The 18,950-nt window shown below is 41.2% G+C and overlaps 1 protein-coding gene across 1 annotated transcript in view; it reads right to left on the reverse strand.

The window, feature by feature from the left end:
• LOC109398549 (maternal protein tudor) overlaps nt 1–18,950 on the reverse strand; it is a 36,690-nt gene continuing 17,740 nt past the window's right edge. Inside the window, exons 6-8 of the mRNA XM_062849173.1 lie at nt 3,662–4,311; nt 3,371–3,593; nt 1–3,226 (exon numbers count right to left, since the gene is read on the reverse strand). Coding sequence (XP_062705157.1) covers nt 745–3,226; nt 3,371–3,593; nt 3,662–4,311 — 3,355 coding nt within the window. The 3' untranslated portion in view covers nt 1–744. The remainder of the gene's footprint in view (nt 3,227–3,370; nt 3,594–3,661; nt 4,312–18,950) is intronic.

The following is an 18,950-nucleotide window of genomic DNA, read 5'->3' on the forward strand; positions in this document are numbered from 1 at the left end:
TTGTTTGATTACAAAAACAGGATATAGTTTATTATTCCTTTCTCTCCGCCGCCGCTTGATCGCATTAAATAAGTCCATTTCTCCTATAGTTAACTATTAAATACAATAAATATTGGATTAGAGCTGCTGGTTGTAGCAAATACAGGGGTATGCATTGCATGTATTAATATTTTCGTAACGTCAAACTGCGTGTTTGTATTGCTTGTTTTTGTGGTTAAACGTTTCCGTTTTCTTTTGTCTACTCACTAAATGGAAGAGGAAATCTATTGCTTTCTATAGTTATCTTCAGGTAGTCCAACTAAAAGACACTATCAACATTATTACGTCACTACAGCTAGAAATCATAAGATCAGTTCGGTTAACACTGGTGTTTGTTTGAGAGTATATAATAAGTAAGGCCTCTTTTTTGTTTGTTAAAATCTAAGGCTGGTTCATTCTTATTTTTATTTGGACGTGTTTCGATACATTTTTTTTTTCGTGTGATTAGAAATGGTTAACAAATTAAGGTGCTGAAATAAAACAGTTCAATTGTGGGAAAATAAAAGATGACAAACTTAATATGAAAACAAAACCAATTCAAACAGATGAAGCAACAAAATCGTTCGTTAAATAACGCTTTCCAACGCTCGTTACTTATTGGCTAACAAAATTCGATAAATAGCTTTTACTTTTTTGGGTAATTTTCGTTAACAGCAATTTGTTTGGTCAACAATCTCGTGGTTTGGTGTTTGGTCCGTTAGTTTTTCACTGGTCAAATTCCAGATCACTTTTCGCGCGGTAGAAGGCCTGCTTCGGTTTCGCACGTTGGGAGGTTTTGATCAGTTCGGACGGCGCCGGAGGAGGAAGCGCTACCGCCACCGTCGGCATCGTCATCTGATCTCCGCTATCTGGCATTTCGAGCAAATCCTCCACGTTGCGACCGTCTTCGGTGAACAGACGGACGACGTTGGGCTCGACGTCGTTTCGGACGATTTCGAACGAGAACGGCGTCCGGCCGGAATCAACCAGTTCGAGGAACCGCTTCTGGACCACGTCTAACACAGTGGATTCGACAGAGTACGTTTCCAGACAGCATCGTTTGGCTAGGACGGAAATGTCTTTGATTCCATCGGGCATTTGCCGGAGGTCAGTGGAGAAGCCATCCGAACCATGATCCAGCAAGTGGACCTTGTATTGGTGGTTTTCTTTCGAGATGACACGCGCCCGATGGAACTTATCGTAGGATTTTGAATAGGCCAAGCAGAGCATTCCTTCTGTGACATCGTCCACCATCAGGCGTTCACTTTGAGCTGCCTTGATCATAAGAAGTTCCTCCATGTTTTTGAGGGCGTCGTGGGAATTCTTGAACTGAATGAAGAAATCCGCCGGGGAATTCACGTGACTGACGTGGACAAATCCTTCCAGTGGGAAACTATTGTCCACCGTTTTCTCCTCGTTCAAATAGAAACTGGAGTTCATCACATTGGCCGCGCCTTTCTCGCATAGATCCAGCAGTTGGTCGTTGATGTTTTGTCCATCAAGGAACAGTTCGACGGTGGCGACTAGTCCCGGATTGTGCAGCTTCACGGTGAACACCGTCTCACCCATTGCAGCGATTTGCTTGAATTTGGTTTCTGCTTCATCCGACCAGCTTTTGACGCCATCGGGCAATCGAAGGATACATTTGGTGCATAGTGGAGGTAGCTCGGCGATGGATTCCTCCAATTGTCTTACGTTCGTTACGACCGATGTGTTTCCGTAATCGATGAAAAAAACTTCGAAAGCGGGACCATCGAGGATTTGCAGGATCTTGGCCCGATACCAGAGACTGTCATCCGGGAACTCCGCAACGTAGATTGAACCAACGGCAGGATTTGGAACAGAGGCAAACTCTTCAAATTTCGCCATGTAATCGGCCATGACGTCCAGCGGATTGATATCCCGTTCCAGCTGCAAGTAAAACTCCTCAATCGATTCAATATGACTAGTAAAACAGCGTTGTTCCGATGGGACATATTGCATCCGCTCGGCAAGGTTTTTCGTAATCAGTTCCTCCGCCAGATCCCGATCTTCGCACTTCAGGTTGATGTAATTGACTCCCCGGCATTCGACCAAGAATTGGACATCGACATATTCCAAATCACGCAGAATACTGCTAGCCTCTTCGCTCCAGCTCTTCCCGGCAGCAGGTGCGACCAATACCGAGCACTGCTTCGCATAGATTTTGAACTTCATCAGATCGTCGTTGACATCCTTCAGTTCATGCTTCTTATTGCTAGTTATCACATCAGTATTGCCGTAATCTACAAACTGGATAATCAAATCATCGTGACTATCGATGATTTTCGCCCGGTACCACAAATCATCCGCCGAGTAGGGAGCGATACAGTACCGGTCCACAGAGAAGTCCTTCAGTCCTGGCAGGGCTTGGGAAATGATCTGCAAGTTTTCCTGCAGCTGATCCAATTCATCCAGATCGGACTTCATTTGGATAAACAGCTGATTCGGATTGTCAACGTGACTCACGAAGCCGTCCAATTTCTTATGGTTCTGCTCTTCCTGGATGGATTCCGGCTTACCAACCAAGGCCATTTCCATACTTTCATTCAGTCCGGTCTTGCGGTTGAGAATCTCCTCGTGATCCAGGTCCTTCACCAGCTGCTTATCCTTCAACGCTTGTACTATGCCGTAATCATTGTGGGTCATGTCCACGATCCAGACGTCGTTCCTATGGTCCAGCACCTTTAGCTCCAATTCGAATTGCCCCGTAAGATTGGCAATCTCCGTCTTCAGCTGGTCCTCCTCCCCTTCGTTTAGGCACGCCATTGGCAGGTAAACCTCATGGGCGAACGCACTCCACTCCTGGAACTGCCCCTCCAGCACCTTCAGATCCTCGTGCTTCACTCTCTCCCGATTGCCATAGTCCACAAATACAACCTCAATGTTATCCAGTTCCTGCAGCGAAACGATCTTCGCCCGGTACCAGTTACCGTCGCTCGATTTCGACGCACACAGCTCGTTCATCTGCAGGTTCGAAATCACCGTGCCACTCTTTTCGTAGTAATCGAACATATCGTCCAACAACTTGCCCACTTCTTCCGTCCACTTGGTGTTCTGCACGTAGACGCAGTTGACCTCGTGCACGTACGGTACCGTGACGGTGAATTTACTCTGCAGGATGGGCATGTCCACGATGGTCGGTGCCGCTTGGGTCGACAGCGGTGCGATCAACAGCGTCAGTATCAACCTACGGAACATGAGGGGAGATGAGTTAATCTTCTTGTCTTGATTGGTATCGGAACGGTTGAGATTTGATGGATGACGATTGACATAATGTTCGTTTGGTATGAGATGATTAATAGCCTATAAAACAAGGTTAACTTCCACTTACCGTTCATCACTCGATACGTCCTCAATGTGCCCGAAGCAGTACTGATCCAGCCACTTCGATTGTATTTCGTCGGCCACCGATTGCGGGTACGCACCGTGCTCCACGTGGCGACAGTTCAGAATCGCATCGCATCCCTGTAGCTTGACCCGGAACTGATCGAGCGATTTCATCTCGACCAGTTTGAGCTTCAGCGTTTGACCTTTCAACCGGCTGAGGTCAACATCTGTGAGATGGAAAGCGAACGACAATTTCAAGGTTATGTTTTACCTAGTTTGTTACGCAAACACTTACCCGTCAGTATCTGCGCAATGAGGTTGTCCTTCAGCAGGGCCATCTTGAGATCCGTTCCCTGCGTTTCCACGTCGCAAAGGTACTTGCTTTCGGTCTTGTCCAGGAAAACACAACCGATCGGTTGATCGTTGCTGATGTATCGATCGATTTTGTTCTGCAGCTCCTTGGGTTCACAGTTGATCTTGATGTTGGCCAACGTGCACTGAATGGCTAGCTGTGGCAGTTTGCTAAAGCGTCGATCCAATTTCCATAGCTCCGATCCGGTCACGATCGCCCGGATGCCACAGTCGACCAGCTCGACCTTGAATTTACCGAGCGATTCGTTGTACTTGATCACCTTCGCCCGGTAGAATGTGTTGTGCTTTTGGTAGCGCGCGATCACAGTCGATCCCACTGGCGGTACATCCCCGGCGGTCGATTTGTTGCGATAGAATTTTTGAATTTGCTTCATCATGTCTTCGAACTTGGTCTCTTCGTCCTTCATGCGGACGTAAAACTCTTCCGGCGAGACCCACCAGCTTAGCTTGATGTCGACTTTGGTGTTCATGGGAATTACCTGCTCGGTCAAGGCAAAATCGTACGGAACGTAATCCTCGGCGCAATCGATGCTCGCAGAAGAGGACTTCCAGCTTTCTTGCGAGAAATTGGCTCTGAAAAAAAAAAAGAGTTCCGGTACAATACCGTTAACATTCATATCCTTAGAATGATTACTTAACTAGTGATATTTGTCAGTGATGATAAGATGAAGATGAATATGATAATGACAGCATCGCTTATCTCAGTCGTAGCTCATACTGGTACATAATCGGAACGGAACACTATGATAAAAACCTAAATATTTCTCGCTGATTATCAGTAATTTCTACTTGTTTTTGATAAAATCGTAAACACAAATTCTAGAAATACCTATCATGAAACGGGAATAAAAATTTTCAGACATAAATTTCTTAGTTTTACTAGACTAACCAAGGCAAGCATTACAATGTAGGGTGGGGCGGGGCAAGATGGGTCACCTAAGGATGGATCACCATAACTTTGTAAATACAAATCGTATTGCACGGTGCCCCCACAGACCGTTATTATAAAATAAAAATGTCCATCAAAACTAAGTTCAGGGATCGATTGCTGGTACCATTCTGCACCTCTGGGCAAATTTTTAAAATAATCCCTAGGAGGAATCTCGAGAAATCTCGATCTGATGTTTTATACTGAGAAATTTTAAAGAAATCCATGTTCAGATTGGACAATATTGCTTAAATACCTACAAAAGGTTCCGAAAGTGTTCAAAGTTGTTTCAAACCAGTATATATTTATTAACGTTACTTCAATTATACATATTTACTACTTACCCAACTCAGTTAACTGAATAAACTGACTTAAGTATGCATTTAAAACTAGATGTTTTCATCATTGTTTCATTAACTAATTTTACTTCCAAATGTTATACATTAAAACTTTCCCCGATTCTACAACATGTTTGCAATTTGCACTCCTATTTTCATAGCGATATTAGCATTCTCTGTGGAGTTATGGCAATAAATGTGAAACAGTGTTGAAACACATTTTTTCCTACATTTTTCTACTGAGTTGATTAAGTGCGTTGTGGTATATGGTATGTGGAGGCAAGATGGGTCAGGGGGCAAGATGGGTCAGTACCGTTTTCAACCGTACTATATATTTTTTGAATCTTTCAATAATTTTCCCAGATGAACGAAGTGGATACACAAAAAAGTGATATATTGTTTTGAAAATTCTTTACGTTCCTTGCACAGAAAAAAATAAAATATTTTTTCGTTATACTCCTTATGCTATACATTCCATATAACTACATGTATTGTGTAGACGGGGCAAGATGGGTCACCCTAATTTTTCGGTATGTTTGCATTGTTTTTGAAAATGTTTTATTCTTCATTGAAAGGCTATTCTGTGACCCAGAGATGGCATTTCACCGTAGCGATTCACTGCGGCGTCAGTTTATCGACCACACTGGGGATAGGAACATTTTTCACCACACCAAGAAGCCAGTTTCTCTTGTTTTGGGTGGTAGGTAGACCAAGCGCTAGTGCGTGCTCTTGCTCGTCCGCCTTGGATCGAGTGTGGCTCACTCTTTCGCGCGCATCGCTCTCCGGCGCTCTCCCGTGTTTTCACCCGGCAGTCACCGAATTATCACCATGGTGTCGCCGGGGCGAGAACTCTCCGGCGTTTCACCGCAGCGCGCACTCTGGCGCAAAAACCTCACTGGAGCGCGCACCCAGGTGATTTTTTACACTTTCACCGAAGAGAATTTGAAATCGCTCTCGCGGCACTGTTGTGTGGCCTAGTGCTCAGGGAGCTAAGAGATTTATTTCTACCCACCAAGCTTGCGCGCATCCGAATCGCAGTGGTGGATCCACACATAAGAGAAGGGCTCCTGTTCAGATGCACAGCGTGAGTGGTGTATTTTCTATTTCTCTTTCCCACACTGAGGATATGGACATCTCTGCTGTGACCTACATTACCGAAGCAATTAGAGCACTGAGAGTTTGTGAAACTATTTTTGAAATTTTCCTACAAAAAATATAGGTTTTCAAAGTCCGTTCATGGCTACCTGAACAAATATCTTCTAGTTCTGAGAATAATCTACTGATATGTTTCAACACTTTTTTTTATGTAATCTTTACGTCTGTGAAGCTTAGATGTATAGAGAAAAAATAGAAGATATAGTATTTTTTGTTGGAGAAAAATCGAGTTTTCTGATAGCTGACCCATCTTGCCCCCGTAAAAATGAGGTGGGGCAAGATGGGTCATGTTTTGAAAATTGCTTGTCAAGAAGCAGGTTTCAAATTTTGAGACCTTTCTATACGTTTATATCATAGCTGACTAGTGTATCTGAGAGTCGTGGTAGAATACAGAGAAATGCGATTTATAGGGGTGACAGTTATAGGGGTCCATTTCTTAGGTGACCCATCCTGCCCCCACTTACCATATACGATATACGATCTTCAAAATCAGAATCATTTCTCAGTTTTCTTAAAATGAATAACGCTTGCAGTCACAATAGTCATAAACAAAATTGTTCTTTTTCGATATTGCTAAGCATTTTGAACAGGGGCGTTCAGTGTTTAGTATTGTATTGTTCCTTGCTGTAAATGCATCGCTCCTATATGAGGCGAGTATTGACACATAATCGATCCGATGACCGTAAGGACGTGGCCAGCGCCGTTATTGACTTTCAAATGTTGAGCTCTCGAATTGTGCACATTAAGAATGATTAGCTAGTCCCAAGCCTAACATTCATTGGTACTCTATGCAACTTCGATTGCTCTGGTCAATCACGGAGTAGCAAATACGATGTGTACGGTTATCTTCGAATTTAATTTCTTTGATATTGCTTAGAATTTTGAACATTTTTTGAATAAAAGTGCTACATATTCTTGCACATGAAAACTAAAAAATCATTGAGAAATATGTGTTAAATAAAGATCTAATAGTACACCAATTTTGGAAGAACAGGAAACTACGACGTATAATTAGTAATTACATATTTAATACGTTGTTGTGGATTCATGTCGAGGTAGAATAACATCTTCCAAATGATATTTCGTTACAAACTAGGATACCACTCGTGAACATTTGGCGCTATTTCTATGAAAACTGGCTACATTTTTGAAGGAATATGATTTACGCGAGGAGAAATACGATGCAACTGGTTTTCAATTCGTACCCAACTTAAAAACAAATATTTATTTTTTTCAAAATCACTTAGGTTTTCCATACATTTGGTTGATTATACACAGTCGAGACTCCTGTTAAACACTGCCACCCACTTTATACCCACCGTAGTTTCTAAGCTGTCTTACATCCAATTCAGCTGATTTTTTAGTGCAATTAGTGCTTACTATATACTCCATCATATACAAAAAAATGAAAAAAATGGTTAGAGGACAGCCTGGGAAACGCAATGGGCGTAAAGTGGGTGGCAGCGTCTAATACAAGACCCGACTGTATTTTGATATTTTGATTGGTTTTATCTCAACGGAGCACAGAGGCACACCACAACGCACTTAATCGACTCAGTAGAAACTCATAGAAAAAAATGTTTCAACACTTTTTCACATTTATTGCCATAACTCCACAGTGAACGCTGATATCGCTATGAAAATTGGAGTGCAAATTGTAAACTTGCTGTAGAATTGGGGAAAATTTTAATGTATAGGGTATATGGATCATTCCTTGGCCTAATTTGCAAACCGCCTTGACAATTTTGACCATAACTCTTGAATTAATAGCACTAGAAATAATATGTTGACCCTATTACGCACTCTAGGCAATGCATGTTTGACCAACTGGAAGTAAACTTACGTAAATATTCAAGAATTCACTTAACTAAGTTGAAAAGATTCGATGTGATGGTATGCAACGTTGGTCTATGGTACATAAATTGGCCTATTAGTGGATACAACGTTGGCCTATTGCTTTTCATGCACTAGAACCACTTATTATCTCATTTTTTCAATATTTCTGCTGAGGTATTATCTCTGTTTGTTCACCAATCATACTTTCAAATTTCATTTTCGGAGCCAAATTTTCAAAAAACTATAAATAAATCACTTAAACTAAAGTTCTTTTTTTTTAGTAAGGAAAACAATGCAACCCGATTATTTGTGTTATATTTTTACAGTCACCGCACACAAAATCTATCTTTCTGTTCGTTCTTTCTGGTTCTTACGCAAGCAATGTTGTTGGCGTCACTTTATCGGTGTTTTTGACGTCACTTTACTGATGGGCCAAGATTTGGGTACATAGTGAAAAAAATGTCCTCAATATTCGGCCCACATGTAATTTGTAAAATAGTTATTATTCGTTAAAAACAAATATACAAATTCAAAATAGCATCTTTGACCGTCGCATCAAATGTTCAGTTATTGAAAAGGCAATTCGAAATATTCCAGAATCATGCCATTTATGATCATGTGTATAGACTACCCACTAAGCCGAAGAATCATGGCGTCTACAAAAGCTAAACAAAGTGACATTTTCATACAATTTTAATACTCCAAAGTGCTAAAATTGAAACGAAATGTTACAGGTGTTTGACGCAAAGCTTTTCCGATATCCAGTTCGGCGTGTTTGTTTGAGTTTTTGGATAACGTTAAGATAGGCCGAACGAGGGGACTATGCCAACGAAGCATCCCGATACCCTAATACTGGGATGTAAAATATGTTCATAAAACAATGGGGAAAAATCAAATGTTTAATGCTTACGTGAAAACCGATATGCATGGCTTAGCATAACATACTTAAGTCAGTTTAATCACTTAACTGAGGTGGGTAAGTAGTAAATACTGGTTGGAAACAACTTTGAACACTTTCGGAAATTTTTGTAGGTATTTAAGCAATATTGTCCAATCTCAACGTGGATTTCCTTCAAATTTCTCAGTATAAAACATCAAATCGAGATTTCTCGAGATTCCTCCTAGGGATTATTTTAAAAATTTGCCCAGAGGTGCAGAATGGTACCAGGAATCGATCCCTGAACTTAGTTTTGATGGACATTTTTATTTTATAATAACGGTCTGTGGGGGCACCGTGTATTGGTTTGTATTCGTCCGCTACTCTTTAATACACTAGTTAGCTATGCTAAAAGTCGATGAAAAGTTTATTATGATGTTAAACAAGCAGTTTTAAAAAGTGATCGATTTTGCGCCGTGAAAAAAGTGCGGGGCAAGATGGGTTCACCTTTGAAGTAAAAAACGTCAAAATATAAGATTTGTTCCGCATTCACGTATGCTCCATATCCATACTGAGTAAACAAGAGCTAGGGTATCGCGCCACTTGGGCGGTGGTTCTATATTCGTCTGTTTGCCACTATAACTCAGTCAATGGACTACCCGCTTGACGCGCAGCCACAGTTGATCAGCAGGAGTAAATCCATTTAATTTTGTATGGCGAAAAGCATCTAAACTTGAATTACTTGAAATAGAAAGCTTTTAGTGAAAAAATATTTGGTAGGCATAATAAGGGTTGCCATTGTGCACAACCACTACCAAATATTTTTTGGAATAATATATTCTACTTCGATAAATTTGCCTTTAGATGCTATTCGCCATACAATATTTTTGCGATTTACTTTTAGCGATTTTTAGCGCATAGAAGCTAGCGCCACATTGGTCGATGTGGAGAGTAGGAAAACAGCCGATGTAGTTAATTCATTTTGAACCAACTGACTTGAAGTGTTGTACACGGGTAGATACTATAGGGTGGGGCGGGGCAAGATGGGTCGCGGGGCAAGATGGGTCAGTGCCATTTTCGGGCGCATTACTCATGTTTTGATTATGGTAATAATTTTGTTAGATGACCAGCGTGAATATACAAAAGCTTGGGGCTTTGATTGAAAAATTATTCATTCTCATTGGAAATAAAAAATAAAAATGGTTTTCAGTCATTCTTCTTATGCGATACATTCCATATAATCTCCATATAAACGGCCGCGGGGCAAGATGGGTCACCTTCAATTTTGAACGTATTTTTGGAGCATTCAAAAGTTATTTATTTTTTGTTACAAGACTATCTCATAAATGACTTCAATCAAGCGGAATGAACGCTCAAAATTATAACTTAAAATTATGATATTTTTTTAGTGAAAACATCGATTTTCAAGTCGCCTTAGGACCACTCATATCGTTAAGTTTTTTATATTCCAAATTAGTTTATAAAATGTTTACTAGTAGCTTTTGTTTACTCAGTATGGATATGTAGCATATAGGAATGCGGAAGAAATCTTATATTTTGACGTTTTTCGTTGAGAAAATGTGAATTACTTAAAAGGTGACCCATCTTGCCCCGCCCTTTTTTCACGGCCCAAAATCGATCACTTTTTAAAACTGCTTGTTTAACATCATATTTTGTATTTAATGAACTTTTTATCGACTTTTAGCATAGCTAACTAGTGTATTAAAGAGTAGCGGGCGAATACAAACCAAAACGATTTGTATTTACAAAGTTATAGTGATCCATCATTAGGTGACCCATCTTGCCCCGCCCCACCCTACCTATCTCACCACATTCCAAAAGTTGTGCCAATCGGTTCAAGTTTGACTGAGTTATAGTGGAAAATAGACGAATATAGAACCACCGCCCAAGTGGCGCGATTCCCTACTAGTAAACATTTTATAAATTTATTTGGAATATAAAAAACTTTACAATTTGAGTGGTCCTAAGGCGACTTGAAAATCGATGTTTTCACTAAAAAATTATCATAATTTTATGTTATAATTTTGAGCGTTCATTCCGCTTGATTGAAGTCATTTATGAGATAGTCTTGTATTAAAAAATAAATAACTTTTGAATGCTCCAAAAAAACGTTCAAAAATGAAGGTGACCCATCTTGCCCCGCGGCCGTTTATATGGAGAATATATGGAATGTATCGCATAAGAAAAATGGCTAAAACCATTTTATTTTTTTATTTCTAATGAGAGTGAATATTTCTTCAATCAATGCCCCAAACTTTTGTATATTCATGCTGGTTATCTAACAAAATTATTAACATAAACAAAACATGAGTAATGCGCCCGTAAAAGGCACTGACCCATCTTGCCCCGCCCCACCCTAATGCTTTCACATTCATCTGCATGACAGAACCATGTCTTCGATGAACACATTGAGATTTGAATTGCAAAAAAAATCCACGTCTTCCAATGAGATTCGAACCCAATTCGTTAGACGAGCGCTTCTATCCTACAAGCCACGAAGCCACTTGACCATCTCCGTCGCCTTGTAACATGCATAAATTATTCGCTTAACTCCATAGCTCCCAACTGGAACAGTAGCGAACAGGTGTGTTGTCCGGCATTCTTGCAACATACCATGCCATCGCTTCCATCCGTTTTTTGAACATATTCTGAGTACATACATCTGGATTCGCGTAGAGTGCAGCGAGCTCGTTGTTCCGACTCAGTGAATTCCTTCACTAACCTGAAGGACCTCGGCTGGTGTCGACACCAGCCAACTTGTGAAGATCTTATGTCAGGTACCAAGGGTCCTAGTAGTGAACCATCTTGAGCAACTTGTTTTGTTTCACTTGCAGCCTTTTGTGGTGAGATATTTCGCAGTTGCTCCATACTGCCGATGCACAGGTGCACAATGACCCGGGCACTTGACTACCACCAGCTTGTTTTTAATGTGCAGCTTCCATCGTCGATTCATACTTACCTTACCGATCAGGCTGAGGCCTGGGTGGCCTCTGCTGTACATAGTAGCCGTCTCCATTCCACTCGGTCCATGGCTGTTTGTCTCCAGTTCCGCACTATTGCGTACGGCCCGCAGATCGTCCATTTTAGGCGGGTTGTTATCCGACATCCTGATGACGTGACCCGCCCACCGTAGCCTCCCGATTTTCGCGGTATCGACGATGGTTGGTGCTCTCAGCAGCTGATGCAGCTCGCCTTCTCCAAGTCTCGTCTTGCATCCGCACTCCGCCGTAGATAGTACGCAATACCTTCCGTTCGAAAACTCCAAGGGTGCGTTGATCCTCTGCACGTAGGGTCCATGTTTCGTGCCCATAGAGAACGACCGGTCTAATCAGCATTTTGTAGATAGTTAACTTCGTGTTACGCCGAACTTTAATCGATCGTAGAGTTCTGCGGAGTCCAAAGTAGCACGATTTCCTGCCACAATGTGCCTCTGAATTTCTCTGCTGGTGCCGTTGTCGGCGGTCACCAATGAGCCCAAGTACACGAATTCCTCAACCGCCTCGATTTCATCACCGTCGATATAAACTCGGGGTGGCGGGCGCGGTGATTCCTCCCTGGAGCCCTTTGCCATCATGTACTTTGTCTTCGACACATTAATGACTAATCCGATTTGCCTGGCTTCACTCTTTAGTCGGGTGTACGTTTCCGCCATCGTCTCAAATTTACGAGCAATAATATCAATATCATCAGCGAAACCAAGCAGCTGAACGGACTTTGTGAAAATCGTTCCACTCGTGTATATCCCCGCTCTCCTTATTACATCCTCTAACCTAACGCAATGTTGAACAACAAGCACGAAAGACCATCACCTTGCCGTAACCCTCTGCGAGATTCGAAGGGACTCGAGAGTGTCCCTGATACTCAAACTACGCACACCACTCGATCCATCGTCGCCTTGATCAATCGTATCAGTTTATCCGGGAATCCGTATTCGTGCACAATCTGCCATAGCTGTTCTCGATCGAGTGTATGTATCATACGCCGATTTGAAATCGATGAACAAGCGATGTGTGGGCACGTTGTATTCGCGGCATTTCTGCAACACCTGGCGGATGGCGAACATCTGGTCCGTTGTAGCGCGTTCACCCATGAATCCAGCCTGATGTTGCCCCACGAACTCTCTTGCAATCGGCGATAGACGGCGGCATAAAATTTGAGAGAGTATCTTGTAGGCAGCGTTCAGTAATGTGATCGCGCGATAGTTCCCGAAATCCAACTTGTCGCCCGTTTTGTAAATGGGACACACGATACCTTCCATCCATTCCTCCGGTAATACTTCCTTCTCCCAAATCTTGGTGAAGACCCAGTGTAGTGCTCTCGCCAGTGCTTCTTCACCGTATTTTAGAAGCTCGCTTGGCAGCTGATCTGCTCCAGCGGCTTTGTTGTAGGACTTCCGTGTGTCCCTAGCGCGGTACAGCTCTTCCATCGCTACGCGATCTCGTTCTTTCTGCTGGCGCTTCTTCATCCGGAAGACTCAGTTCTGCCTGTTCCGCGCCTGTCTATAACGTGCCTCATTCGCTCTCGTACGGTGTTGCAGCATTCTTCTCGGAGCGCATGCATACAGCTACTAAGTTCGATAATTATTTCCTTAAAAGAACTGTCAAGTTTAAGTGTCGAACTGTCAAATTTAAGTGATAATTAATTTTAATTCGCCAATTGGAACAGACCCTAAGTAGTGATTCGAATCTATATTCGCATTTGCACGATGCCGAAGTTGTGGGGATGTACTTCATCGTACATTATCTTCGATTTAACAGAGAGTATGTACCTAAAGCAGTGTTGAGAATACTCACATGCGAAAAGTTATACTCGCTTGCTTCTATCTCAGTCCAGAAGCATGCTATCAAAAAATGATGTTTGAAGGGCTTTTAGATTGTTAATCTAAAAGTTTGCCGAATAAAGTAAATGTTGCAGACTAGTGTGGGTCATCGGAATCGTTTTCTCAAATCAAAGCTTTTTTGGTTCCGTTTTGGGTCCTGAGTATCTGTGCAAAATTTGAGCACGATCGGTTGCGTCTACATTTTGCGCATTGCAATTGAAATTTGTATGGGATTTTGTATTGGAAAACATACTTTTTTGCATTTTTGCCATAAGTTAAAAAAGCTTGTCTGAAACTTTTTAACCGATACTGTAAAATGATAGCCTAGGATGTTCTTAAAAACTTTGTTGAAGACCGCAAAGCGATCCGATGCTTGTGAAAATAGTTATAACCAACGAACCGCATGCATGTGTTTATGTTTTAACATGTAAAGGAATAACAATAGCAACAAAATCATGCTGTTTCGCCAAGCAATGCCAACGCTATAACTTTTTCCATAAGCATCGGATCGCTTCGACAAAGTTTTTCAGGATACCCTAGGCTATGTTTTCACTTTATCGGTTACACGGTTTTAGAAAAATTCGAGCTTGTTATGAGAGAAATGCAAAAAAGTGTGTTTTCCCATATAAAACCCCATACAAACTTCAAACACGATGCGCAAAACGTAGACATAACCGATCGTGCCCAAATTTTGCACACTTATTTGGGTCCTTAAATGGGATCAAAAAACCTTTGATCTGATGGGATAGCATTGATGGGATAGCATTTTTCCATATAAACGATGACCCACTCTATTGCAGACGCATACCAAAACCGTGAGAGAGCTGTGAGCACAAGGTGAGTATAATTTACACGAATTTCACTCACCTCGTACTCACAGCTCTCTCACAACTTTCGTATGCGTCTGGCGACCTTTACTTTATTCGGCAAACTTGTAGATTAAACTACAATTTAAAAGCCCATCAAACATCATTTTTTGATAACATGCTTCTGGACTGAGATAGAAACAAGTGAGTATCACTCTTGCAAGTGAGTATTCTCAATACTGACCTAAAGCGCTTTGGTAAGACGCGAACAGCCTTTCCGGCGACGTAGTTCACATGTTTTTTTTTGTCGAACCTAAATGTATTGATGAACAGCACTCCAAGTTACTTAACTTCATCTTCCCATGTAGTTGGCTGACGATCATTGACCGTGATCGACCTGCGGGGAAGGTGTTGAGCGGCACCCTTCTGGTGAAGAAAATCTACTAAGTTTTCTCTGCATTCAATTTGATCCGCCACTTCCGTTGTAATTCCTCGTAGTTGTTCATCGTCGCTTGGAGGTGACTAACAACGATTTGCGAATCTTTGTCTGACGTTGTTACTCCGTCTATCATCAGTAGGTCAGAACCGAGGACGGTTGTAGGGAATCGAACTCAGGACTCATCTTTGGGGAACGTCAAAGGGGATGTTGTGGGTGGGCGTTGGGAGTTTTCACCATTCACGGCAACCGTGAAAGTTTGGTTATAAAGGAACGATTGCACAATCTTGACCAGGTAGAATGGAAGATTCCAGTGGGTGCTAGGGTCTTGTACCTATTTTGGGCACTTGCTACTATAACTAAGTCAATTTCAAACTGATTGATTTGAGTTTTTTTGTATAGAGCTAGATACTGTGCGTGGCTAACTCTATCCAAAAATTCAAATCAATCAGTTTGAAATTGACTTAGTTATAGTGGCAAGTGCCCAAAATAGGTACACCTGCCCAAATGGTACAAAAACCTACTTTCACATTCCAATTCTATCCATAGTTCGGTTCGCGGCAAGCCGTTTTTTTTGAGCTTCTGGTAGAAATTCCGTTTTTATTTTGTTTTTCAAAAAAGACGGGTCCCCTGTTTCCGACTCTGTATCGGTGCACGTTCTATCGGGTTTCATGCTGCAGCATTATCGCCCGCGCTGCATTCTTCGGCTACAAAATCGCTCTGTACTCCTCTTCGAACTATTTGTTCCGTCGACTCCGTTCCACGTACGCGACAGATGGTAACACTCGCACTATGGATCCTGTCCAACACAGCTCCAGCAAAGCTACAATGCTGAACCCACGGTCCTTCAGCAGATCGGCGATTATGCGGATGATCCTAATGAAGTTGAGAGATAAGCAGTTTCACGTAGCGAGACTCCAATCGCATGTCATTTTTATTTGCTGATGTCGTTGTCATAGGATTCATCTGGCATTATTCTGTTGTTGATTTTCCGTAGCAATTCCGAACCGAACACCAAGCCGGAATAAGTGGACAGTTGAGCTTAGATTCCATTTCTGGTACTACAACGTCGATCAGCCGCCCCAAACATGGCATTTTAAAAGGTACAAATGTGTTCTCCTCGGCTCGACCTAATCAGCCTAGTCAGTGTCGTCAGAAAACCGTGTCCTGCCATTACCTGCAATAATTCGTTTCTTTTCACTGAATCATACGTCACTTTGAAATCAATAAACATATATTGCAATTTGTTGTTCTGGAGGTTTGTCGGCTCTCACGAAAATTAACTTGGTGTTTGCCTCCAGCGGCCTCAATCTATTGACTTGGTTGTTGACTACGTGGTATTCGGAATCCGTATGAATAAAGAATCAGTAATGAATTCATTTAATCACGTGATCCGCGCTCGTGTTTATTTCTGCTCTTGTTTTCGGTAGCTCACCTAGTCTACCGATTATTTTATAGGGCGATCGTTCCAACTGAATAGTAGTTTGTTTTCGAATAGTATGAATTTGAGAGCGTAGGATCAATAATGACACTTTGACCCTGTTACATTCTGTTGATAAGAGCGTGCCTTTTACGGATTTTCGCTTTCGACGGCATTCAGTAGGCATCCTCGTTACATCGACCCTTAATCCTTCATTCATTGTAACATATCAACATATTGGCAAGTTGCAATTGCTTATTATAATATACACAGCTACTTCACGCTAACGCCGCTCAGCACAAAAGTGCATAATTTCCAGACTACACCAAAAATGTGTAACCCTTGCACATTCACAAAATCAGCTCCTGTGTCCGCAAAATAGTTAAATTCGCAAATATTTTTGTACAGCAATCTAGCTAGGTTTACCAGTGACCTTGGAAAACAAGAAAGATATCAACATTTCGCATCTAGACGAGTGTACGATCTGTTTTTGAGAATGTGTAACTGTAACACATTTTTGTGTGGTCTGGAAATTATGCACTTATGAGTAGGGCTTACACATTTTAGTGCTGAGCGGTTTTACTGTGTTGAGATTACCGACTTCGGTAAAATTTTACTGGGTTTTTGAACTGCTGACTACCCGGTAATTTTATCATTACAAAAAAGTCAGTAAACTACAAGATTGAAGTTTTGTCAAAAGTTACCGAAAAACTCAGTAATTTTTATGGCAAATTGTACTGACTTTTCAGTTCATTGTTTACGGAGGTTTACTGGGTCTCCTGGTTCCCCAAGTAGCATCCACTTGACCGTATATTTTATTATTTAGTTATGTGTAATTGGTTTCTCATCATGACTATTGTCTCTAGGGCGCGGATCTTTGATAAACCGCCTTTGCCTCAATGGGAGACCCCAAAATCTGCGACATTTTACGTGGAGAAAAAAGATGGGTGATCAGACCAATTGCGAAAATCTTCCCGCTTTCTGGCGGCAGAAGTCGATCAATGAGCACCGTTGTCAGGAGCCTTTCTACTCCGAACGTGCCATTTGTTGCAGATTTTGGATCTTACTTACTTACCCTAGTTGGCAAAAACGTAGCAATAATGGTAAAATTTCGCGCGAAAAATCAAATGATGAATAATGCTGCGATGCTGCTGAAGCAGAATTCTTGTTGTCGTTTGACAGCTGCTCGGACGGGTAGTCGAATGTTTAAGTTTATTTCTCACGAAAACTCGGTAAAAAAGCAATCATTGCTGAAAGTCGGTACAACGGTTTACTGATTTTTGGTTGTGTTCAGTGAAGTATTAACATTACCGTAAGATCAGTTAGTGCAGCTGCCAAACCCAGTAAAAAGTTAAATCCTTTCACTGAAGGTCAGTAAATTTCAGTGAGAAATACCGAATTGTCACTAGTTTGATGATTTACAGTTCAAACTCAGTTGAAAAAATTACCGAAAATCTAATTCATGAATAAGTGTGTAAGTATTGTGCGGTATTCTTTTATTTTATCAAAAGTTTTATGGCGTAATTTAAGAACCAGCGCAGTTTTTTTTTGCTAGGTTTCTAGCTGCACTCTGAATAGAGTTGAAACCTCTACACTAGACCCGAAGATAGAAAAGAGAACGTAATCTTTCAGAAGCAGTTTGCCAGCCGTACGCGGAAAATGATATCCATTAAGACACAGTTGCCTACTGACTCAGTAAGTTACGGTAGAAGGTTGGAAAGTTTTCAATTGGTCAGTCAGTCAGGATTTGCCTATATAGTGTTATGGTCACACGGTTTGTGTTTGTCTTCTTGTTTGATTTTGTGGTATGCTTCAATATGTTTTTCTTCTCGTTAAGTCAGTTGTCGTATGTTTTTTTCATCGAATTAATCGAACCCTGTATGTTAAACTATAGTCGATCCATGTAACATGTAACTGAACTTCTGATATTTTTCTGTTGGTGTCATAATACCATCTAAGAGATAAACAAAAATACGCCAAGTTGGTCAGTTGATTTAAATAAAATTTAAAAAAAGTAAAAATTGCATGTCAACTATTATGTATTCATCCTCCTACAAATACTATGAAAAATATTCAAATTTGTCCAATTGTCCTATCGGCCCTACATAAACCATGTTATTTTTTTAAGCGTAGCCTAGAAATGTCAACCTAGTCATACACAAGTAACGTTGTTCAGTAACTGTTAATAAGAAGAAGTCAGTTTTTTTCCCAAAATGTCACGTTGAACGCATTGACGTCAACAATGCGTTTAAGTGTTCGCACGTTAGCTTTGAATCTATCAGCACAATTAAGTGCTGCAAATCTCCTTCCCACCATTAATTCTTCGGTCGATTTTAATTGCTTTATTTAAAGAAAATATGACCAACTGCCATTGTAAAAAATTGAAAAGACGACTATGACATTAATAATTTACTAATCAAAACAACCGAGAAACGTGGGAAATAGAGTCCAAACAACATTTTAAAATCAGCTGGCTGTATAAGGTTCCAAAACCTGTCACAAATTCTATAATACTTTTATTAGGATTTGTAACGATCATCAAAACTTTCTCAAATCCAACCGACTTGGAACTATTG

The sequence above is a fragment of the Aedes albopictus genome, chromosome 2 (assembly GCF_035046485.1).
Source record: "Aedes albopictus strain Foshan chromosome 2, AalbF5, whole genome shotgun sequence".
In the NCBI taxonomy this organism is placed as follows: domain Eukaryota; kingdom Metazoa; phylum Arthropoda; class Insecta; order Diptera; family Culicidae; genus Aedes; species Aedes albopictus.